This window comes from Rhyacophila brunnea, unplaced genomic scaffold (genome assembly GCF_057557595.1).
Source record: "Rhyacophila brunnea isolate RB1 unplaced genomic scaffold, BYU_Rbru_1.0 scaffold_23, whole genome shotgun sequence".
Classification (NCBI taxonomy): Eukaryota; Metazoa; Arthropoda; class Insecta; order Trichoptera; family Rhyacophilidae; genus Rhyacophila; species Rhyacophila brunnea.
Window position 1 is genome coordinate 23,182,634 of NW_028232893.1, and position 26,994 is coordinate 23,209,627.

General features: G+C 33.3%; 1 protein-coding gene across 1 annotated transcript; it reads left to right on the plus strand.

The window, feature by feature from the left end:
* Nucleotides 1-13,830: 13,830 nt before the first annotated feature.
* LOC147069738 (RNA polymerase-associated protein CTR9 homolog) lies at nucleotides 13,831-18,550 on the plus strand. Its single transcript, XM_085950516.1, has 3 exons — nucleotides 13,831-13,989; nucleotides 14,240-14,478; nucleotides 18,460-18,550. Exons 1-3 carry the CDS (start codon nucleotides 13,918-13,920, stop codon nucleotides 18,542-18,544), a joined length of 396 nt encoding a protein of 131 aa, XP_085806642.1. The 5' UTR covers nucleotides 13,831-13,917; the 3' UTR covers nucleotides 18,545-18,550.
* The last annotated feature ends 8,444 nt before the right edge of the window (nucleotides 18,551-26,994 follow it).

Below are 26,994 nucleotides of genomic sequence, written 5' to 3' on the forward strand. Positions count from 1 at the left end.
GGGTCCTCTTTATCTGAGTTTATTCGTAATATGAATCTCTGCAGTTATGAATTTACAAGACTATGCAAAAAAAAACAAGCACAATAGCTCACAGTCGTCAACTGTCACTTTCAATCTCAGACTCCTAAGCGAATTTATCTCAGATGTCATTTTCTTTTCTAAACTTATCTTGATTAAACCCATACCCTAATTAATTTTGGCCTCCGTTTTAAGTGGATTCCCAATCACCCTCAGATAACGAGGACCCCTGTACCTACTTATATTATAAACTAATTTATGAATATTACTTACTCAAGTAACTTGTAATAGGTACCAATATACAGCAGAATATATTATATTATGTATGACAAATCCAGATAATCGAAAAAATAAAGATTATCTATATATTATTTAACTTTCAGAATAGGTAATTAGGTCATATTTTTTACTACCTACTTAATTATGTACTGTAATACCCCGACTTACTTGCAATCAGAGTTAGGTGGTTCTTTATGCGACACTTCAGACTCAGTTCCAACAGAAAAGCACATGACAATCGCAAGCTTGACAGAAGGTCTCAGCCAAATTGAAAATTTTTAAATACATAGACTCCAACAAAGAACGCGATATATCTAGCTACAAAGCAAGAAATATAAAAATATTAGCTTGCTACGAAGAAATTCTGCGTGGAAAAAAGAAGTCATTGTGTTGTCAGACTTTTTTAATATTAATATGTACAAAGAACTGCAATTTTTTAAAATATTTTTTTGTGTATTTATTTTGTTCGTCCTTGGTCCCAATTAAATTAAATTTACATGTATTTATAATGCAAAGTTGTATTCCGACCTACGCGAATTCGATTTGGGCGATTTTCGTCGGACCCACCTATTGCATAGCTTTGGGATATTACTTACTGTATTTTAAATTGTACCCTTTTCTTATAATTACAGGAAAGTGATGATCAAAAAGAAATCCGGAAACCTGAGGTTCTGTGGGTCTATTCTATGCTTATCGACCGCTAAAGTGATAAAGTGAAAAATATTATCAAACTTAGGGTAGGTTTGTATCAAAATATTAGCACTTATTGTAACAATTACACGAAGCCGGTTTTTATTGTTGCAATAAGTGCTATATTTTAACAGCACCTATCTTGCTGCTGTTAAAATATCGCACTTATTGCAACAATAAAAACCAGCTTCGTGTAATTGTTACAATAAGTGCTAATATTTTGATACAAACCTACCCTAAGTTTGATACTATTTATCAATTTAGTGTTCGATAAGTATAGAATAGACCCACAGATGTAATATTATTTAAAAATAGTCAAGATCATAAAAAATATTAAAATTACAAATTTAAAATATGTACCTCAATTGTAGAAAACAATACATTGTCACTTATTAATATTTTAATATAAAAGAGTTTTGATACAAATACAAGAAAGTGTAATCAAATACTTATTATGTCTTCTTAATAACATTGCCGAAAAGTGCCCAGCATTGCTTAATATTATCTTGGTATAGAGCCAATTCAATATTTGGTACATATTCCTCAAGAATTGGAAAGTGTGAGTATAGTTTTTGGACTGTAGAAAGAGCGACACTTCTATTACCTTTAGCCAGGCTTATGAGGAGGTCAATGGTTATCACATTTTCAACTGTGAAGAATATCGCTATTATTTTGTCAATGGGTAAATTAATTGAAGTAGGCCAGTCATTGACGCATGCCTCACACATGCATTGAAATTTGTATTGAGAGTACAAGGGCTGACGACGCTCCTCGAGTGAATGAATTGTATGATGATATCTGAAAATAATAATCACTTATTACAGTCTGTCTAAGGTTGCCAGATGCATCTGTGTGGTGATATTGTCTCACACATATGATAGAACAAACAGTGACGTCCCTAGAGAAAATGCCGCCCATTGACAGCGCCAAAATGCCGCCCCATTTTTTATACAGTATTTTTGATCATCCTTTCATGACTCCAATATCTAAGAAATTTGTTACTAAAAAGCAAGAAAATATATACCACTAAATCTAATTTAAATGCGATTTCCACTTCAATATACAATATTGCGAGTCCACGGTTTCAGATACATTTAAAAATTCAAATGTAAACTTTCAGAACTCGCGAGTAACTGGCAAACATATTCGGATACATTAATTAGGTAAGTATGTACCTACCTATAATTTAAATATAATTTGAAAATCTGCACGTGTCATTGCCGGTCATCATGGACGTGATGTCCAAGGACAACGGAAGTACACTATACATCGCGAACCCGACAAAAAAAATACAGTCCTGTTAAATCTGTTATGTTAATTAATACATTTTGTTTCCAACCAGTGAGTTGAATTTTTAACGGAGAGCTATTACCGTTATTACTAACGTAAGTTTTTTACCTATTTCTATATATACCTAATGATTCTCCTCGATTTGCCGCCCTTCGAGTAACTGCCGCCCCCAAGCGATGCTCAATGTGCCTACCTCCACGGGACATCACTGAGAACAAAAGCCTTATCCAGATGGCGCGATTTGACTCACGCATAAACGCGCATTCCAGGTACATGTGACCTCATTGCACTCGCGACGTGTCATTTAAAAAAAAAATATATCCAATTTTGTTATAAAACATATCATATAATAATTTTATTTATTAGTAATTTCACACAGAAACAATATGAAATTAACGAAAACTGAAGGTTCTTTTAGCTCTTCGGAAAAGTAGTGATTTTAGATTCCTATTACACAGTATCATAGAATTATATTTTGAATGTCAGAAGTCCAACACATAATCGGTACCTATCTTTGCAAAGAGGAATATCAATGGCGTACTGAGAAAAAAATGTAGTTGATACAAAGAGATTGAAAGACGGGGAGTCCAATCTCTTTGAGTTGATATCAGATTGATGCTCCCATCCCGTAGCACTTTTTGAACCTTTAAACGATAATTGTCAACAACAATGAGGTCACTGAGACGCGTACTGCGTGACATCAGAATTTTTATTAATTTCTGCATGCCTACACATTTTCGACTCATGTTAATAACGCCTGATCTTTGTTTTTAGTGGTTTTCTCTATGGGTTTTTATTAAATTATTATCTATGTTTGGTGTTTACGTCTATTATCTGTGGTCTGCTTGTTGGGCTCTGTTCAAAATATGATCTATGGAAGCAATATCGAATGTAATTTTAATGTACGCACACATATGTAAACTGTTAAAATTAAATCATAATGTAATCGCCGCTTAATACAATAATTATTAAAAAGAAAAGATTTTTTTTAACTTACCGATAATTATCAAAGACTTGCTCCCCCTTTTTAATAGGTCTCACAGCAATAATTGATACAGTTGTGCCACTAAATTGTCGCATAACATTTGAAGCACATGAATGATTGAAGAGACTTGAAAATGCATATGCACCTCCACCCCATTGTACATAATCAACAAAATTGTTCTCTGCATTTTCCATAAGAGCGGTTATTGAGTGCGTATTTGTAGCAGCTGTCATGTAATGGTGTAACAAAAGCCCTCCTGTAAGTTTGATACATTTATTTCGATCGACTACGACATTATTGACATCTTCAAGACTATTGTCGATACAATCAGAAAAGAAGTCAGTATACTCGATGAGAAAATGTAACAATACTGCGGCAGTGACACTCATTCGGAATATTTCGCTTATGGACCACTTTTCAATATTGGTGGCCAGAGTATGGATTGGCATATAGCTTAAAGAATCGTAAAGCAATGTTTCGTTTTCGTCAGAATCGATTTTCCTTGAATACCCTCGGTACAGGGGATTCATTTCTGATTCTGCTGCGTTGATAGTCGTAATTAGTGTTTCCCAAGATGGCAGAGTGCATTTTGCTTGTATCACTGTTCGAATAGCCATCAATTCCTGATTATTAAATTTCATAGTCACGAGGAGGGGCATTATAGGACATTCGATTTTATGAAATCTTTCCCAACACGTCTTCCGACATACATCGCTACAGAACATTACTATACAACAATGCTCACACGGAAGTAATGAATCGCTCATTTTGAAACATTCGTAACAGTTTTGTAAATAGAATGGCTCCGATAAAACAGTACAGTATGGCTGTTCTGTCACTACGACATCTCCAACTTTTATATCATCTGTAGCAACGATCATTCGACCCATTTTCTCATCATATGCTATCTCGATGTTATTCACGGCACACGGAATCAAAGGATTCCGCTCTTTGGATAGTCGGAACTGCAGTTTGCATTGCATTTCTGTATCATCCGTTTCATCTAGGACCGCAATGGCCTCCTCACACATGGCCTTCCGTTTGAAAAGTTTGGGCTTCAAGTTCTCATCATAGCCGACCGCCAGTGCGTGTTCTATATCTTTTATGGATTCTCTGTAATTCTTAAACGTAAAATTCACAGCTGACCTGTTACCAAACCCGAATGATAGTTCTCTTGACGGATTTGGAGCATAGCAAATGGCTCGGTTGTAGTTTTCCAGAGCATTGTTAAAATCACTTTTCTTGAAATAATCATTGCCAATATTTCGAAACGAAGCTGACTTCTCTGTAGACTTCGTGATCTCAATTTTTTTAGTAAAGAGGTTTTTATGTTTTAACAAATTATAGACAATTTCAACTTTTTGAGCTTCAAAATCGACTCTCAGGAGCTTTTGAGAAATGCTTCGAAATATGAGATAAGTTTCATCGTTTTTCTTCATAAAGTCAAGAACATGTTGATAAAATCCTTTTATAGACAAAATGTCATCCATTTTTAGATTATAATATACCAAATATCGATTATTTCAGAGTTTCAACCTGAAAAAAGTAAAATTTCACCATTAAACTTCATTTCAGGCGAGAATCATTTCGGTACTAGTCGGTATTACACTTTACAGGAAGCCAGGCGGGAACCGCGCTAATTTTCATAGCCGATTTTGGCAAAATTCATTAATTCAAGAATGAAGACCAAACCTAACAACTAACGAATAATCCAATATATCAGCTATTTTCAAAACTTGTTCGCCGCTGGCTTCCTGTAAACTTATAAGAACCATCATTAGGTACTTGTTATCAATTTGGGGCTCAAAATTTTAAATACAATAGAACAATAAATTATGAGCACAAAGAGAATGAGTGTATGGTGGGTAATTAAAAATAGGTACTTGGTTCAAATAGGTACCTCATTTGATAAACATGAAGTCAATACAAATATAGACCAGTGTTTCTTAACCTTTTTTGCCAATGGCCCCCTTGTGATTGTGTGTCCGGATTACATATGCAGTTCGTCGTATAACACTTCACCGTGAAATGTTGTATCGGAAATATATGATAGTATATTAAAGACCGTCCAAGCTCATTGGGTCATATATTAAGTACTGACATAAAATTCATGTCTAAATAAAACACGGGTCTTGTCGGTTTACAGGAAGCCAGCAGCAAATAAATTGTGAAAATAGCCGATGTACAGGATTATTTGTCTGGTTAGGTTAGGTAAGGTTTTCATTCTTGAATTCATGAATTTTGCCATAATCAGCTATGAAAATTGAATTAGTGTTCATATTGAATCTCATAAAATTGGAGACCGTATAAGTAGTATACGGTCATCTCTTTCCGATAAGAAAGCTCACGGCGAACTGTGCCACAGCGGAATTAATATTTTACATATAATTTACATGTAACCATATTCAAATATAAGAAATCACAATTGGCACTAAGGCTTCTCCAAATTGATACTCGGGATCGGGGATTAAAAAATAAAAATACATATTTTAACGTTTAAGGGGCGGGGTGTCAAGAATGTCACATAATATGGACAGGGGGAAAGAGGTTATGTGACGATGGCGGGGGGGGGGGGGTAAAAATTTCCAAAATCGTGTGACGTCATCGTGTGATGCCATAGTTGATTTTCATATAGGTACTAAGTACCAACTTATATTTAAGATTTGATTCTGACTGTGGGCCCCCAAAGGTTGAGTTTTCTCCTGTGGCCCAAAAGTAGCCACGTGGCCGGCTTGAGAAACATTGATAAATAGACAATGATAGTAGGTCTATACCCGTGTGCAGTTATTACCCCAAAGGTTTTTGGCATATGGCCCTAAAATGGCCCACATGAGAAACACTGATAAAAATAAACAATGGTAGTATGTACCTATATAAAATGTGTGCAGTTATTATCAAAGAGTGGACATTAAAAACAGTTCATAAGTCTGAGTTATAAGACAAGAGTTATTTAACAGTTCAGTGAATACATAGGTAGATAGGTACTTACAGATATTTTAGTGAGATATTACCGATAGGAAATCTTCGCAATCCTTGGTTGTTGGGATAAACTATCTTTCTTTTAACACAACTTTCAAGGCTTCAACACTACCGAATCATTTCGGTTGAAGAATAGATAGTGTCACAGCTAATATATACTGAGTGTGTCGATGTCACCGTCGTGGTGGGCGTGGGCGTTGTGTCGTGTCGTTTCTTTTAATTTCTTTGTTTCAACTTTCAACTTTCTCTTCTCAGTACAGTGTTGCCATCTTTTTGTCACCGAATTGTAATACACAGTCCAAGAAAGGGTGGGAATTAATCGCACATTGCAATAATCAAAATTCATAAAAAAAATTTACATTAACATTAAATTTGGAAAGATGATTTCACAAATAAATAATTGAAATCACATAAAATAGTTTGTTTCACAAAACAAAAATCATACAACACTTACGCACGCGTAAATATACAACTAGGTACCTACACACATTGGGAAAAATGTTTTCACCGATAAATAATAGACTGCACAAAGAAAAGGTAGAAATTCACAAATGTCAAAGTAATAATAATTATTGTAGAGGCAATTTCGAGAACATCCATTTTTAGCACGTAGATCATCAAGCTTCTTTTTTCTTTTGACCATATCCGATCCTAATAGGATCATAATTCGGGGGTCTAGGATCATAAGGGCGAAACTACAAAAATGGCTGTTTTGAGTTAAATATTGCATTGTCTTGCTAGAACGCAGATCTATCATATGTACAAAGATGAAACTCGTACTTATAGCGGTTTGCCAAATATTACTCGGCGTATCTACAAATCCACATGGAATTTTAATGTCATATGGGTGAATATCCTCTTACACCTGTGTGACTCTGACATTAATGCCGATTAATCAAGGACACTTCGGCGTAAGCGGCGTTTCGCCTTTATGTCACTGACATAAAGTTTAGTTTATGGAAATTTCGTAATTTTTAGTTTGGCATAAGTTGTCAATTTGACTTAAGTAAACACTTGTTATCGGTTCATATTTGCATATCAACAATGTTTTGGAGAGGTTATGAATGTGGATATGTTTAAACAGAACCAACGTACAAGTATGCGAAGTAAGTAATTACTTATGTATATTTAAGTTATGCTATTTCGACTCCTAACCGGTCAAATTGTTTTTAAATATAATCTGATTAAATATTTATATACTTACAGCATCATTATAAATCATGTTTTCGCAGATTGAAATACAGAATTGGAAGACAAATAACTGAATGTTTTGAACTCAAATCATGTACCAGATAATACACCGACTAATGATGATTTCAAGGAGAATAACTCTGATAAACAGTTAACCTTGATGAAATATTATAATGAATTGTTCATTTGTTCAGATATGGCTTTATCCACTAGCTGATTGTATTAAAAATACGATTTTTTTTGTCAGACATGCATATTATCATCTTAGGAGTTACTTCGTGGTTGCAGAGCTCAAGATAATATTTTCGAGAGTTTCTCCCTGATACGTTACCAGGATGGCCAGCAAAATGACTAATGGAAAATAATGCAGAATATTCACTCATCATAAAAGACAGAATTGAACTCTATTATGTATTATGTAATTAATATTTTATATTTTTTTTAGAAAACCGGACTCAAAATATCTGTCTTTTGTATTAAAAATACTATTTCTTTTCTTAGGCGTGCACATCATCCCAGAATTTACTTCGTGGTTGAATAGTGAAACAGGATTTTTTGAAGAGATTGTATTTGAGCCATTACCAGGACATTCGGAACAATTATTATTGTCAGTAGAAAATATATTAGACCCTACGCATGAACCACCATTATATGCTGATTTTAGCCATTGTATATACTTCATAATATTATATTATGAAAACAGATAAAAGTGAGTTAATTCATCGATTTCCTGTAGAACAAACTCATTTACAGCATCTCAGGAATTACTACGTGTTTGAATAGCTCAACCGGTTTTTTGAAAAATGTAATGGATGCCCAGAAGAAATTACAATAAGAAATGATGTCGGTGATGTCCGATAATGTTCAATTCAGAAATAAGATTGTGTTTTTGATGAGTTAAATAGTAAACGAACACGTATTGCTAAGCCGTACGAATACAAAAGAAATAAACATATAACTAATAGACAAAACGGAATGTCATATGTTTCAGTTACAGGTACCTAAGCAAATTGAAGGAAGTTATTTAAAGCCCAAAGACTGTTCTAAATGTCCCAGAAAGTGCAATGAGAATTTTACCGAAAGAGTACAGCAGACAATGTTGAATTCATATTGGTCTTTAGGCGATATTGAAAAACAAAGACCGGATGGTGCCACAAGATGTTCATTATAAAACATAGTCGTTCCCGAAAATTCCGATAGTTAATCAAATGTTCTTTAAATTCGGGCACTCGCAAATGAAATGAGATTCCGTTCATGCGAGAATCGAAAACTAAAGCATTTGGATATAAATACCATCCATCCGCATGGTACTCTGCTGTTCAGATGGCACACAAAAAATACAATCTAACTGAGATGGATCAACAAGTTTTTCTTGATTTCTCTGAATTACAAAAATGCATATAAGAAATATAAAATAAAAATAAAAAAGAATAAAAATAAGAAGATTGATGCGGAAGGAGAAAGTGTTATACGATTCATACAGATTGATACGGATGGAGAAAATATGGATTTGACGAGCCATTCAAAATGCTCCAAGTCATACGAAGAGAAACCAGAATAATTAACCATTCATCTTTTCGACTCCAGCCTAAATATAACGCAGCACTTTCCCTCACTGCGAAAAAGATATCAATGGGCATTATTCAGGAACAATATCATTATTTTTACAATTCTTTAAAGTTGTCAAATCTTGAAAATAATTAGGAAAACATGGATGAAGAAGATGCATAACAAAATTAGAATTAGAATTAGAATAGAATTTGATGAAAGATATTTCGCCTATGTTTTGTATTATCTATATTGTATTATGAACAAATATTTACCAGTAACCTTATTTGAAAATATTTTGAGAGACAAAAGGGCGAATGTCTCCCATTAATTATATTTTATTTTTTTCCCATCTAACTAATGTCTGAAATGACGATATTGATGCTCTACATTACTCTTATGAATATGTTACAATAGCTTTAATTTTTTGTTTTTGTATTTTTACAGTGTGAAATTGTTTTTTTTAACAATAAAAACTATTTTACCCTATTTTCCCATTTATCTCAGTACAGTGTTTTTGTAGTTTCGCCCTTATGATCCTAGAGCCCCGACTTGTTTTCAAGAACTGAAGGTATTCTTACTTATTTTATTTTATTTCATGCCTTTCTTGATATAGTTGAGGGGAGGATGCAAATAATTTTGGTTGCATAATAGTACTTTAATTTAATCGTACAGGGAGCTCTTGCTATTCTTCACTAAAACGCAGTTTGAAATTAATATTTCCATTTATTAGATCCATTATATTGCAGTGCTCGAATATAAGTCATTAGTTTTAACCTAATACTGGAGCAATATTTTTTTTGTTAAATATAATAATTGCTATAAGTACTATATTATAATTATTAAAATATCATTAATATCGATAATTCCTATTATGTATCATCTGCAAAGAATAATATTTTCCGAATTAGGTACTCGTACCTATTTTAATAACAACTGTTGCGTTTCACTATTGCAAAAAGAAGTTTTTAATTTTTTCTTCAATTTTCGTTTAGGTTTTTTAACCGGAATACATAGTTTTTCAACTGCGACACAGTGGATCAAATAAACAGATGTGGATGGTTCAATGTCATCTTGCTGAGATAATAATATTATGTATGATTGTCGGTTCGTGATAAGACTGTGGTTGTATATCATTTAGTGTTCTTTACTGTTTCTGTAACTGTAACTGTTTATTATTGTGTATTTGCACAGTAGAAGCTGTTACCTTGTGGCAGTGAAATTTAATGCTGCTCTGGTCTTTTCATTTTCTGATGTTTTAAAATAACTCCAAAATATTGAAACAAGCTATAAATTTTGGCGGTATCTTCACAGCCTTTCTAGTGTTTATCATTTTGAAGTTTTTGTATTTTTCTTCACCAATAACTTTCAATCAACCAACAAATCACAGGGAATAATTTTGGTTCAAGTTGTTCTGTGTGAAAATGGAGACCAAGCTATACATAATATCAACAGACGACGTAATAAAATAATTACCGACACCTTATTTTATCAACTAAAAGTTGAAACGGCCAACTACTATACTATGGCCAATTTTCATATATAAAAGTCACCCTATCTATGTATTAATTAAATACTTATAAAAGAAATATGTACATATTATACATATTCGGTGTAAAAACCTCAAAAATGATAATCATGCATGACTATTGTCACTCGATTACTAATGGTAGGTAGGTACCTACCTATCATACATTTTTTTAACTTCAATGTGACCTGTATGGGCATTGGTTAATAATAATCGCTGGCAAGCTATATTATTTCGTCTAGGTATCTTATAGGTTCGAAATGCTTGGGTGACTAGGTACAATGAAAAAATGGGGTTGTAAAAACCTTTATAACAATAAATTTGTAGTCATGGGACATCTCTCAACAGCAGCCTCAAAATGATTGATTCCTTGCTATAATTAGAAGACAGACGATCTTCCTGTTTTTTTTTATCTTCACAGAATTATTAAATTCATTATTTCGTTCTTCCAGTCAGCTTTGGCTGGGTACCTAACTTGCCGGCAACACCGAGTTGAGTCCTCTTTTCAGCGATTAGGAATGCAGTATATGTATGGATAGAATAGTTACCTACCTATATTATAATATAAGTACTCATATTTAATTTGATTTATTACGGCGTATTGAAAACCTGTGTTATTAAAAATCTATTCACCTTATAGAGATAGGTACCTACGACAATTTTAAATACCATATTAAAAGTTATATTTCTCCTGAAATGTCATAGTTCTGTTTATCGCTGCTCTATTTTGTCACCGTTTTTTTTTCTTAAGTTCTGTTTATTCATGGAACCATTTAAGAGTGGTCTCTTCGGCATGAATGTTGTTTGAGTTTATCATAAAATATAATAATTATAAGAAAGCAGATAACGTCAAATTTTTGTTTCGCACTGATCGGTTGGTAATATTTTTGAAGTCACGCTTGAGAGTGAAAAGGTCTAAAACGTGCTAATCAACCATTTAATCAACTCTTCTTTACTCCTACCTACCTATGTGTTTTGTATGAAACGCAAATGTCGCAATCTAGAATTACATCCAAAGAATCATATTCCTCATGTCCCAATTTAGTAAAAAATGTAGGTCGGTACCTATCTTCATTAAATTTCTTTCATTAGATTTCTATAAACGTCATATTGTGACCAGTTGAGATACGTATCTTTTGATATGAAGTCTTTATGCATAAACGTACTTGTAATGTCACCGGGCAAATATTGAATAGTAGGGCTTGTTTCCTTCTACAATGAGAAATAGTGTAATGAAATAGATAAGTAGTTAAATATTTGCTAAAATTGGAGCTTTGTCAATTTTATTAACTGCTGTTTTTGAGCCTCGTCCATTTAACCTGAGTTTTTAATCTAGCGGTGTTTCTTCTTGTAGTATTCTGTACAAAACAGAGTCATTTTTCCCATGATAATATCATTATTATCTCACGACTGTTAAAAAAAATGCACACATTTTTTAGGCATATCAACGTCACTAGAGTTGCATGCGATGTTGCAGTTTGTGTAAAAAGATAAACAATCAGTAAGCTACATACTATCGTTGTTAGGTAAAAAATACAGCAAATCATTAATAATTAATAATATTATTATGCTGTGTTATAATATAAATCATTATTTTTTACTGTTTATGTGATAGCAGATCGTAAAAACTATAACGAAGTGATCGTATACTATGTTAAGCCTTTAACTTCCAAGTCGTATTTTTTATACAAATTTTATAAGCCCCACATGCCTATACGCTGAAATGATTCATTATTTTTCTATGTTGCTTAGAGAAGCTTCATACATCGATTGGCGTACGCCGTAGCGTATCGTTATACCGTACAATAGACAAAGGGTTAAGTTGACGATTATTCCGTATAAGAAAATTAATATATTATGAATTCTGCAGCAATGTGAAAATAGATTACGGCAAAGCAATAATTCCTTACGGGGCATCCCAAGTTTCGTTTTCTCAATGCAGCTCGAAGACGGTGAATTCCCATAACACTAGTAGTCTAGTATGTTTAAAATGTAATGACGTCATTCTTTAGTTCCTCATGCCTACTGCTGGTGCTTGGTCATGCGACTTTTGACTTTTGTCGTTTTGACTGTTTAGTTTCGTTATAATTATTATTACATTGCACTAGCAAAAGTTTTGTGGTGTGATTTTACTTCATTTTATGACATGTGATTTACGTAACCAATGTCGTTTGCCTAATCTAAATTATTTTTAGGTGATCAAGTTGTATCCCGAACATTTATTACCTACCGCATGAGATGAAAAAAATGCTCATTCTTCGCCTAGAGAGATCCCATTTATCATCTGGGTCCAATGTTGGCGTAAGTAGTAAATACTTATAAGATTTTACGCATGGTATGTAGGTACCTACCTAATGAAGTTAGAATGTCACCATCAATTTCCTAGGGAAAACAGTCTATTGTAGAAAAAAAAACTAGGTATCAATTATAATCGGGATGGCGAACCTTTTTGAGTAGATATATTAATATTATACTAAATAACTGGTAAATGAATACTTTCTTAATCAATTTTTATGGGTAATGATTACTCTCTGGTGTTTGCTTTTCTCCATCGCCAACCACCACGTCTCGACACACATAGTCGAGCGTATACCATGGTGTACCGAACGTTGGGCGTTTTTCATAGCTGTGCTAAGAGTGACACCTGTAGAATCTTCCCGATACCTCGATTGGCGTGCAAGAATGCATGATTTCTAGTCCAATTTAATCTATTATGGTTATGCCTCAATGAAAAAAGACCTTGCTCACCATATGACGTTTCAAACTTTTTGAAAGAAATAGTGCCCCATAGAAACCAAGTTACAATAACCGAGCGGGTATTAAAACTTACTCGTTTGTATACATTGATATAAGTACCATGATAATACACCGTTTCATACAATATCACAATAATAAAGTGGGCAAGTTTTGCAGAATAGGTCAAAGACATCTTTCAAAAATCTTGAATAACCCTTTTTTTGCAATGTGGGTAAAGTTAATATTTAACTACTTGCTACAATATAATATATATTATATATTAGCGTTTTGGAAAGAAATGTTGTACAACATTAACCCTTTTTGCGATGTAGGCAGGGTTAATTTTTCAACCACTTTTATCCACATTTTTATGTTCAGAGAGAATGATATTTGAATGAATGGATGGGACCTGTCGGATCTTGATTTCTATTGGCATCGTTTGCGAGGGTCCTTTTATTTTTTCAAATTGCGTATTCTCATATAAATGTTTGTATTCTATACAGGTGCCGTACGTAAACAAAAAGAACTGATGACTTCATCAAAATCTTGGATGCGGGCCGCACTAACCGCGGCCAACATCGATTAATCTAACTCAGAGGAAGATCAGATGCGGTGCCTGGACATGCTCGCCGCATACTGCGTGCAGGAAGCTAACCATGAAAAGAATTAAAACATGAAACGGGATCTGTTCACCAAAGCCACAAACGTATACACCACTGCCGACAAAATCATCAAGTACGATCATGTAAGACCCACTTTCATTACCTATTTTATTCAACCTAGTCAAATTTTGTTCAAATTTATTTAAGTATATTTAATAATATGAAGTGAACTTTACAATTTACAAGTTCAATCCATTCAAAACATGACTTGGAAAAACAAAATGAAAACAACTGATTTTTCATTATACAACAGCCAAATTTATTTACTGGCATAAATGCTGTACCTACAGCTGCCTTTTTTTCTCATATCAGCAGATCATCTCGATTCAGCAGAATCATCTTTTGGGCCGAGCATACTTGTGCTTGTTAGAGGGTAATAAAGTGGTGGATGGCGGATGCTCAATTCAATTTTGTGTTGAATGGAAAGTGTACATCGCTTTTAATAAAAAAGACTACCGCAGCGCTCTCGGCTTCTACAGGGAAACTCTGAAAACCAACTCCAACCGCCTGGCTGTTCTCCGTTTCGGCATGGGCCATTGCTTTATAAAGCTAAATAATCAGGATAAAGCAAGGTTTGGGATACTTACATTGTAACCATAATCTAACCTAACCGAAAAAAAAATATTTTTTTAAATCGGTACATGTTCAAACACGCGCGTTACCATGATCTTACTCCCTACTTCATTTATCGTTTGCCAATTATGGCTACGGCCGTATGTTGTAGCTTAACCACTGGGAAATGCCAATAGAAATGGCGTATTTCAAAAAAATACTAAGTACCTTATTCCTAGGTCAATAATTATTGTAATTCAAACATTATTCGTAGGATGTTTATCATATTTGAATGGTCAAAGACATAGCTTATAATTAGTATCTTTAGAATCTCCTATATATTATTATCCTAAGAGATTTTGGAAAATACGTCAACTTTTTTATTTAAATACCACTTTGTTGATTATTAAAGGAATTCACTTCAATTTTTAGAGTCCCGAATCTACTTCCATTTGAATCGGGCACAATCTGATAAAACTCGACACAATCACAGATACTATCGTTTTTAAATCGCGTTTTACATCCGTCACCATACATTTTCGCATCTTGCCTTTCGTCTACCGCAAATCGATTATAATGTCGCTTAATTCTTTCTATATAATCAATATTGCAAAATATCTAAATTAATATTCCACAAAATTATTCAAATCTGTAAGTAGCACATTGGCGTACGAACAAGAAATAAATACATATTTCCTCACTAATTACTACGAAAATATAATCTAAAACCACGTCACTGCTATTTATCTGTCAAACTGAAATAATAGATGATTGATTTTCAATTGTTTTCTTTTGTGATATAAACAAGTTCATTTGACGTGTCAAAATTCAAATTTAGAATTTGCAGAAATAATCGAAAAATGTGACATTTCTATTAGCATATTAAATAATCAATTTCAATCAAGACATTTATTGTTAATGTTTACGTTAATTGCATAATAAATATAATATTTTAATGTCTCTATAAACGAGCATAAAAAAACAATAGTCAATCACTTTCAGAAATACGTTTCCTATAGATATATTTTTGCCCATATTTAATCCGAAAATTCCTGGCTGTCACAAATCACACAACAATGTATTAATAGGTACGTCATTGCCTTGCCTCTTCACAATATTCGATGAGTTTATTTAAATTTAATAATAAGGCCACATTTCAACGATTATCATCATGATCAAAGATTAAAACTACGTTGATTAATCAAATTATCCTAAAAAAATATTGACGGAGCATCATTTACGCATGCATTTTTATTTATTTTGAACCATAGACAAAATACTTTTATTTTAGCTGTCATATTCATAGACAACGTAGGTAGGTAAATTAAAAATGACGTTTACTATACGTAATAAATACACAAGGTTTTTACAATTTTATTAATATATAGTATTTATATAATGTTGAATTAAACGTTTTATTACACAATATAAGAAAAATTCATGCTTTATAGACAACTAAAAAAGTCAATTATGATCATTTCATCCCATATAATCGCACTATGAAGTACCTACGTCATATTATTATCCACTATTTGCATCCATGTGGTTACTATATAGAAGAATCAATGTGTGTCACTATGCTTATTAAGATTCCATGCTGGGTGAAGGTTATTCCAATAATCCTCTTGGTCATATGAATTGCTATATCTATCAAAATTGATGTACCTACCCATTTATATCCTCATTATCACCATGAACCAGGATCGATCCACTACTCGATATAGCCGTCTCAGAACTAATTCCATTCCTCTTATATACATTGCTGCATTTATCAAACATTTTTAAATAATAATAATATATTCATTTCATCGTTATCATAATTACACCGGATCAATACACTGCTCGATGAAGGCCTCTCTAAGCTGAGTCCACTATTTTTTGTTCTATGAATTGAACTGAACCGAATTTGTGAAATTGCGTATTACATGAAATCGGCAAAATTTTGTCAAATTCATGAAAAATGCAAGCCCGTTGCCTTATTCATGAATTAGGCAAATTATCTGCCAAGTACGTGAATTCGGCAGGGTATAGAATTCTTAAACTGTCAACATGACAGTAGAAAAAGTAAATTTAATACGGATGGTTTTATTAGTTATAATTGGACATAATATTATAATATTATTATTAGGTTCGGTTAGGTTTTGTAATTCTGAATTCAACTGAATATCCATTTTAAGGTTACCTAACACCTGTCAACAAACTATCAAATTTAATCATACTATCACAAACAAACAATCGACTATTGCCTGATACCAAAGCTCAAATCAAATCGCGAAAATACCTTTTAATAAAATTCTCCCGTTATCATATTATAGTTCTAGATTTTTTTGGGCATAGTAATTGGAAATGAACGTCATTGTAGTCATTAATAGGCATATTTTTATATAATCAATAACATTTGACATCTGGTTAGTTTGATTATTTGCAAAAAACTCCACCGGAGCGCCACTATCTATATTGACCAATGCATGAGCATTTCACAAATTTGATTTACTTGGAAAAAACACCACCGGAGCGGAGCGCCAATATCTAATTTGCCCTATGCATGAACTAGGCAGAAAAATTACTGCCAAATTCACGCACTCGACAGATGTTTTGCCTATTTCATGAATAAGGCAATGGGGTTGCATTTTTATGAAATAGGCAAAATTTAGCCGATTTCATGTAGGTAATACGCAATTTCACACGTAGGCGTAACATATACATACATATATCTACCTAAATATTTATAATGCCATTATCATAATCAGTTTGGATCAATACATATATAGACGAAGTCCTTTCTAACCCAATTACTTCCTCTCAGATCTACGAGTTCCTTCTTTTATCAACATTTGTTTCGATATGAACGTCCCGCACCGGGAAACATTATATAAAATGTTAATTCAAAATTTGTTTTTTTAAATATTATTCTATAGCTGCAAGCATTTTTTTAGACAATTAAACAAAATAATTTAATAGTTATATGGCTAATCTTCATCTATTACCTCAAGGGGATACGCGTGAGATTAATATAAACGTTATATTATTGAATTACCTGCTATTCTGCTAGGTCTAGCAGCCTGGGATGGTGAATCCAGAATAGACTCTGCATATGACGCCAAATTTATATCGAAAGTAACGACTTGCAAATTGTAAAAGTGAAAAATCAGCGAAATGTCAAACGGCGCCGTCTCTGCATACCTCACAATTTTATTAAAATTCAATACCATACATTAGGACGCTAAGCTGTCTGCAAGACCTAGCAAGACAGACTGGCGAGAGCCAGCTGGCTCAGCTAGTTATCTTTAAATGTGTTAATCGTGTCAATTTTTTAATAATAAAATTCAGATTATTAATCAAGATATAAATCACAAAGATTATTAAATATATTTTTTTATCGTAAATATGTCACTATAATATAATGTTAACATTAATTTTACTAATGGTTTTGTAAATGCGTTTAAAAATTAATGAATCTTAAAAATATTAACACCACTGCACATGGATGTACTGAAATTTGACTATATTCTAAAACATTGGAGCGAGAAGTTTAAAAGAATACTATTTTATGTAATAAAAATACTTTATACAGTCATCAAATGTTTAAAATAAATATAGAGGATAATAAGGCTTCAAAATTATATAAATTGATTATCTAAAACGTCTTATTAATGTCCAGGGTTATGCTCTGAATATACCATAAAAGCTCCATTTTAACCTACGCTCAGCATGTGGACCATTTAATCTCTGTAAAGAAAACATGAAGAAATTATATGAACCTATAATAATGTCTGATTAATAAAATTACATACATAATGTAAATTTCATATATCACATGAGTATGAAATTTATGAGGAAAAGAATAAAATTCTTTCTACATAAATTTTAAAAAGATCTCGTTGCTCCATCTATCTAGTAATCATAATAGTATTTCAATCTCCTTGTGTATCCACTTAATTCAGCAGGGTGAAAATTTTTCTCAGTTGAGTTCATTCAGTTGTTTTGTTATTTGTTTTCAGGATTGCAATCCAAGTCCAGTACCTGACTCTGCGTGCGTTCCATAACACAGAGAATCAGGGGTTGTGTGCGGAGAGCTGTTACTAACTTGCACGGGACACCACGACCAGGCTACGCAGTTTGCGCTTTCTGCATTTGTCCTGCCCCACTTTGGCCTCGAGCAGATGTATATAATTTTATCGAGGGGATTCAGAGAATGTATGTATATTTTATATCATATTTGTATAGGCGTACAGTTAAAAATATATTTTTTACTGGCCCTACAATCTGATGTGGATCTCGGCTGCCTCACGAAGAGGTCTCATAACAGATATTTTTTACAAGAAATAGATGATGGTTTGCTCAACCTATTGGGTCCACAGCTTAACAGTTGATATTCCTAAATAATAGACGTGATTTAAGAATGTAAGTCTTCATTGAAAATATTTAATTTGGAACAGCCTCAGTAAAATACCTATTCGAAATATCTTGGATCTTCTCAAGCTGACTCAGCTGGCATGCGATAGATCTAGGGTTGATTCCCATGTCATGTTCTAACATTTTTATCAATTTGGTTTGTTTCTGAACCTGTTTCGAGTTATGTATGGAAGATTGATGAATGTTTCATTGTTAAATCTTGTGTAACATCTTGAAGAATCTATAATTTAATTTAAACTATTAAAAAGTACTAGTATGTCAGTATGAAAATTCGAAGAGATCCTTATGCTATCTATGAATCAAATTTTGTATATAATAGAATATGACCTGGTATTCACCACTTAAGAAAATTGCTTTACAATAATTGTTTTGTTCACACAATAAGTTTTTAACAATTCATCATCATCAGCCGGGGTCGATCTACAGTTGGATGAAGGCCTCCTTAGCTTCCTCCATTTTTCTCGGTCCATAATTCTTCACTGCCACATACATCCTTCTTCTTGGTCGTTCACTCATGGCTGAGGATCGTGCCCACTTTTTAATTTTGCCATCCAACTTTTTGCTGAGTTTTTTCTTATTTTTTTTATCAAGCATAAGGACTGAAATTTATGTTCTAGTCTATATAATGTTGTAATTATTATTGTCAATACTGTAAGTAGGCGAATTAAAATAATTCATCCAAAGCCAATGTATAAATATATTAAGTTGTTTTATTGTATTCAACAATTATTCCTTCACTGGGCCTCCCAATGTTTCGAAAATGTCATAAAGGCTCAACCAAACAACTACGAGATAATAAAAATTCTTGGATCCCTATACGCTACATCAACTTTCAATCTTAACGAGATGTAGCTCGTGCACATCTCAAGAAAGTCACTGATCAATTCCCCAGATGACATTGAAGCTTGGATTTAATTAGAGCAGTCTGATTTGCAGTTATATCATCCCATTTTTTATTAATATACAAGACATAAACTTTCATTTTTAAAGATATAATAATTATGTATAACCATCTTAGTCATTTTGTCATCTGTCTTTGTTTCATCGTTGATACTAGATAGATCAATATACACTTCAGAGAAGAGGCGTTTATTATCTGCATTGTGAAACTTGTAAAACAGTTTAGTGATTCAGATTCACAATTCACCAAGCACGTCTTTATATAGAGCAGCAGCCATATTGTAGATCCAATTCATGCTCCGAAATATGTGTATCTATATGACAAGGTTGGTCGACTAAATCTCATGGAGCAATTTGGGATAAAAAAGTGTATTTCAAAAAAGTCTATGTGGATGTTAATCTGTAAAAGACTTGTTTTTGCAGGGTTTAATTGAATTTAAAAAAACTAACCCAACACCATCTGTAAGTTGTTGTCTTATTTCAATGAAAAAAATATGCATGACTGACAAAGTTTAATGTGCACTATTTATGGCAGTTCTTAACAGCCTACCTCCACCCTTCACCACTGCTATCTATGCCCCAAGGCTTTCTATGCAATGTGCTGCTCACCCATCTAATGGTCAAACAAGCAATGAAATGTAAAAACAATAAATTGTTGACTACGTAGTATGTATACGTTTATACAGCAAATACTTTTAAGTAATATTCTGTTTATTTCTGTGTTATTTCTGTACACGTTTGCTTAATCTTATCAATGGTTTTTTGTTTGCAGTACGAGAATTGTTTAAACAAATTCCACGCTCACCATAATGTGGATGATTTGATTTACATGGCCCGAGCAGTGTCGTATGCGAATCGACTCCAGGAAGCCAATATAGCTTTGCTACGAGCCAGATGAGTTGGGCCGTGTAACGGCTCTCTACTCTACACAATGGTGCTCATCCTGAGAAGAATGTCCGCCCACGTTTTGATTGGTCACAGAAGTTTATTACTTTTAATACTTACCTATGTAACTACCTACCCACATTGATTTTTTCCTTTATAACATTGATGATTTATTGTAATATATTTAGACCAAGCAAAGAAATTACATGTTACACCTCCTTACATTTTTAAGTTTAAGTCGACCACCCAGTTAAGTACCTCTTGGATTGATGATTTTTAATAGATAGGTAGTTTTAAGTATTTTAATAAATAATTGATGTTTTATGATAAATTTATTTTCATTTTTTCACCCTTTCCTTTGCTCAGCTGTTAAGTTATAAAATATTATTAAATAATATTCGCAGAAAGCATTATATTACTAATTACACTGTGCTCTAAAGGGATCTTATAGAATATACTATATCACAATATTTGTGAGGGTGACATTCTTTATGAACATACACAATTTTAAAACATATCTGCTCGAATAATGGAACCGCTGGAAGCTGTGTCCCATTGTATTCTGACCAAGCCGCAAAGGTCAATAATACTAGCATAATTTGTAAAAAGCTTCAGTCACATTACGGCTAGTTATGCCGTAATTGGATATAATACTGGTGACTAAATTGGTAAAGCACATCGGCCAGAATTCGATGTATACAATTTCGAATCCTGTCAGGTGTCATATTTTTTCAAGTACCAATGTTTCTGAGGTGTTTTCAAACAGTGCAGGTAGGTAGGTATGTTGTTCTTGTCGGTATATAGGAAGCCAGCGGCAAACAAATTTTGAAAATAGCTGGTATAGGTACCTACTGGATTATTTGTTAGGTTAGGTTTTCATTTTTGTATTCATGAATTTTGCCAAAATCAGCAATGAAAATTGGCGCGGTTCCCGCCTGGCTTCCTGTAAACCGACTTGCACCGATACCGGTTATTACATACGTAAATCAGTGCCCCGCAACCTTTTCTCACCCAAGACACACCACAGGTTTTCGCAGAAGACAGTGACACACCACATGTAAAACAATTTATACACCAAAACATGGACCCCACATCCTGAAGGGGGACCACAGACTAGGATATTTGCCCCTCCTACCTATCGCTAAGGTTAAAGACAGTGTGATACTCTAAAATAGAGTTTTTAAAATGGTGTTTGAGGTAAAATTAATGGTATTGAATGTTTGTATTTATTAATACATCCACTTGAATTATGGTTAGTTGTCTGGTTAAGAATATTTCGTCCCCTTATTGCAGAACTAGCCTAACTGATTTTTTGTGATCTTTTTTTTATTTGATAGAAAAATTCCTTTTTTGATTCTCTATTTGGAGTCCGAACAGGCGTATCTGAATTATCAATATAAAAAAAGTTATCAGCTTAGATCATTCCAAGCCTAAATTCAATCTTAAAAATATTTTGGAACTAAATTAGCCTAACTGACGTTAAGCTAGTTCTGCACGCAAAAGTACACCTACACGTTGGCAATATCGCCTCTTTCTATTGCAGTTAGGATTTATTTCTACTAGTTCGCTGTCAATGTCAACTGCCAACCTAATTACGCTGATGCTGTAATTACCGACAAGTATTGCAATTATTCTATGGACCATCTAGTGGCTCCTTCCACATCTAATTCGGTTGATGATGATGAGATAGTTAACACATTTTCTACCGAAATCAGTGGCATGACTGGAGTTCAATCAACACCAAATCGATTGATCCCGCTGACTCGAAATAACGAAGGAGAAATCAGTGCCACAGTGGCCCACTTTACATTAGAACAACGAGGTAATTATGAGTTTTATTGTTCACTTTTACAACAAAAATAAACACTTTCTTGACTGAAATAAGAACTGCAATTTGCTTCTATCCCGCACATTAGCTCAATGATGTATATATTTTCAGACTCTGTAATCATCGACAAGGTTTGCAATAATTTTATGGATGATCAAGAGGTTCTTTCGACATCTGATTCCTTTGATAATGATGGGAAAGTGGACCCATTTTCTACCGACAGTGTATCAGACTATGAACCACCACAGCATTCACTATCATCACACAGTGATGAAAACTCATCAAAATGGTATTGGTAATATTGTAAATCGACTTTCAGCACCTGTCCTAGAGGTGTATAACTCAAGTCAAGCAGGGAAAAAAAGACTAGGAAAAGACATCGTAATGAAGCTCTGTGGCGCAGAAATGTAATAAAAAAGTAGCGAAATTCTGGAAACGAATTTATAAACTGGAAAAACAATGTAATATGTGAGCGTCAAATGAAGGAACCCTCTCCTCAAACATGCAAATTTGGTTGTTCTATAAAAATTACCCAAGAACAGAGGGTTGCAATATTTCATCAGTTTTGGAATTTAGGTGATATAAATAATCAACGTGAAGCGCTTCGTTGAATTTAATAAAAAAAAAGAACTACAATTGATATAAGTGAAGGTCGAGAAAGAAGTCATCGTAAAATGACTGACAACTCAAATTTTCTTTCAGAAGATCTTAACAAGATTAAAATATGCCAATTGTTTTTAAACTCATTGAGCATACGTTATCAAATGGTTAAGACTGCTGCAAAGAATTCATACCACCTTAATTCAAGCACGGTTGCTTATGACAGCAGAGGGTCGCAGAGGATATTTGCGGTAAGCGACCACATGAAGCAAAACGTGAGGGATCACATTAACAGCTTTTCTACAGTAAGCAGCCTTTATTGCCGAAAAAAGACCACGAAGCAGTACTTGGATGCAGCATTAAATATAACAAAGATGTTTGACCTATATAAAAAGGACTACGAAGGAAAAAGCTTGACAGTAGCCATTGATTCAATGTACCTACCTACATATAGAGGCATATTTAGTAATGAATTTAATTATTCTTTACTCCGAAGAAGGACCAGTGTGACTTTTTCTTGAAATATGAGCAGAGCAGTAATGAAGAAAAAGATATTATGAAAGCAGAATATTATGATACTCATTTAAAAAATAAAGAAATTACCCGAAAGTTAAAATAAATGTCAAGGAGCAGGCAAACTTAAATAAAACGTTCCTATTGCGCAACAAGTCTTACAAATCCCAGAGCAGAAGCCGCACAACTATACTATAAACATAAACGAAAGTATGCCACATACAATCTCAGTATTCATGATCTAGGATCACAACAAGATCATTGTTTTATGTGGCATGGATCAATTGGAGTGAGAGGAGTGTGTGAAATTTGGAAGCTGTGTCTTTGATTTCATCAAACAACAGGTATCGGAAGGGATAAAAGAATTCATATTTTTTTCAGATAATCGTGCTGGAAAAAATTGTATCCATTTCATGTACTGTATGTACATGTTCTGTGCGGCCAATTTCTCTTGTAAAATAACACATATCTTTTCAGAAAAAGGTCACACGCAGAATGAAGTTGATTCGATTCATAGTGTTATTGAAAGGGCTGCCAAGAAAATACCAGTATATACACCGAGCTAGTGGTATTCAATAGCACGATCAGCATGTAGGAAGAGACCCTACGCCTACATTGCTTGAAATCAACAACCAAAAATTGGGATTAGGATGAACGTGGAATCAAATTTTCTTGGCAAAAGATAAAACGAATCTCAGTAATGCCAGAAAATCCACACACACTCCAAATCGAGTACAACTTTGAAGATTCGCCTGCACCAGTTAATACAGCTGAGCGTAGCCGTGGACCACTAATTCAAAAGATAACTGACTTCAAATTGATGCCAGTAAGAAGTTCGGTCATACCAATAGCTAAGCTAAAACATTGTGACCTAATGTATCTTTGCCCGGAGAAAATAATCCCTGTTGACTACCATTCTTTCTATACAGGACTGATCACCTCACCACAAGAAGTGAATAGGGATGAAACTTACAGTGATTAAATTAAAAATAGTGCTTATGAGTAATAGGTTTTATTGCCTTTTCATTTATATAACTTCTTGAACTTCAACTTTCATTAATAACTACAGTATATTATAAGTACCCATGTTCATTGAAGTGTTTGGTAGATTTTGTGAATAAAAAAACTATGTCGTGAGATTTAATTTTTATTTTGTAGTGCTATACAAATTTAGCCTAACTTCCTAATGCGCTTAAGGTACCATTTTTTATTGCCTTATGTTCGCGTTCAAATACCTTAACTCAATTAAGATAGTTCTGATCTGAATTATTGTAGTACAACTATATCCTAATAGTTATGCAGAACAAGCTTAACTCAAATAAGATAGTGCTGATTTCAAATACTGTAGTGCAAAAGTAGCCTATCTGCATAAAATATATGACGGAATATACTTTTTGGTATTTTTTTTTCACATAAACAAAGCATTTAACCAATGCATTATCATATATTTAAATCAATTTTTTTATATTTACAGTTTTCAAATTAATGACAAAATAAAGTTTAAAAGTGCTCTCCTGTAAAATGTCCAAAAATCAGTTAGGCTAGTTCTGCAATAAGGGGACGATTTGTTTGTCGAATATTGACACAATAATAATAAATAATTATTGTAACCTACAATCGAATGTTTACCAGCGTAGTAAAATAGCGCTGCAGTCGACTCTTTTTAATATGTGAGCAAATTAGTAATTTGTGTTTATCTTTCTTATCTGGTTGACCTGCCACGCAGTCCCACCCCTGAGCCTGGTCCCTCAGGCTAGAGGCCTATCAGTCCCCCACCCTGTGTATTTTTTGACTTGATATTTTAAAGAACAACCCGAAGTTCTTGGTTATACTACATTCTCGAAATTTTTAATTATAAGTTGAGTTGAAAAACTTTTGCACACATATATCGTAGATACGGTAGCTGAACTGCAATAGCCTTGTCGGAAATCCAAGAATATTCTTTTTTAACCGAAATCCAGAAAATAGCCAATGGAACATCGGCAAAATTCAGTTTTTAGAGTCCCATCGTTTCCCAATTCAATTAATTCCTCTCAAATTTATAGAGAAAGCGGTTCTATAGAATTTTCGGCATTGGTTGCGAAACGGTTTCGAATCCAGTCATATTGATTGTATGAATGTAATGATGAAATTTCTTTTGCAGCAAAGTTAGTTGTTTTTGAGACGGATCCAAAATTAATTGCTTGTTTTTAATGGTGGTCTGGTAGGTCCTTTGAAACATTTGTAGAGATCCTTGTCTTAACTCCTTCTAGTTTATCAGAGCACGTCAATATATTATTTTCATTCTGACTTTGCATTGTTTTATTAAATAGTATTTCCAGTACCCTAAACATGAAAGGCGCATCTCATGTGACAGATGATTTTGACGTATGATAGGCAACGACAACAAACTTAATATACTTATATTCATAGACAATATTTGACAAAATACTAATATTTAATAATTATTAATTATACATGATTCTTATGCTGTCATTCGAAACGATAAGGTGGATAATAACTACTTATAATTTTGTTTATTGGTTGTCTTATTAATGTCTTAAAATTGGGATTTTTAAAGTACCTAACTAGCGTTGGATATAAAGCTTGCTCGTCATAAATTAATGCATAACGAAACATTTATGAACGCACGAGGTCTAAAGATACAGTGAAAGTCATCAATAATTTGTATGATAAATAATATAATATTGTGACATTGGAGTGGTGAAAACAGTTTTTGGTGACAGCTATGACTGTTGCGAATGGCTTCGCAAAGTATATTTTGAAGACGCACCAATAAAAATATATACAGGTGCTTTCCAAATTGAAGCACGAAGATGTTGATTATCATGGATTATTGGCTGTTTTGCGAAACTCTTTTGACCAGACCATCCATGCGGATGCGGTTGTTTTTGTTCTGGCTATTTTGCGAGACTCTGTTGACTGGATCTTCCAAACGGATGCGGTTGTTTTTGTTCGGGATATTTTGACGGGGTACTTAGTAAAAATGGAAAAATGGGAATTTTTCGCGTAATTTACATGGAAAAACAATACAAAATACATGAAAAATCATGTAATTAAATTACTCAAAGCTGTGCATTTAAAAAATGTGGAAAAAATGTTTGATGTTAAAACTTGACGGCCATTCAAAATCAAATTTATAGCTTAATGTAAAAGATAAAAAATTTAAAAATCATGTTAAAAGTTAAAAAAAATATATGTAATCGTATGCACTTAACAAAACAATTTTAAGGTAAATTTAACGGTTCAAGTATGAAGTCACTAAATTAAAAAAAATAATATCTCTCATATAATCTCGAAATCCAAAAAAGCACGTGCACAAACGTAAGCCAATAATAGACAAATTGATGACCTAATAAAAAGTTAAAAAAGTTTGTTGGGTGGTTCGACTTAA

Excerpts from the sequence above, each read along its gene's own strand:
- LOC147069738 (XM_085950516.1), top strand. The coding sequence starts at position 13,918 with ATGAAACGGGATCTGTTCACCAAAGCCACAAACGTATACACCACTGCC. Across the intron at positions 13,990-14,239 it reads AAATCATCAAGTACGATCAT|AATCATCTTTTGGGCCGAGC; the intron begins GTAAGACCCACT and ends TCGATTCAGCAG. Across the intron at positions 14,479-18,459 it reads AATAATCAGGATAAAGCAAG|GATTGCAATCCAAGTCCAGT; the intron begins GTTTGGGATACT and ends ATTTGTTTTCAG.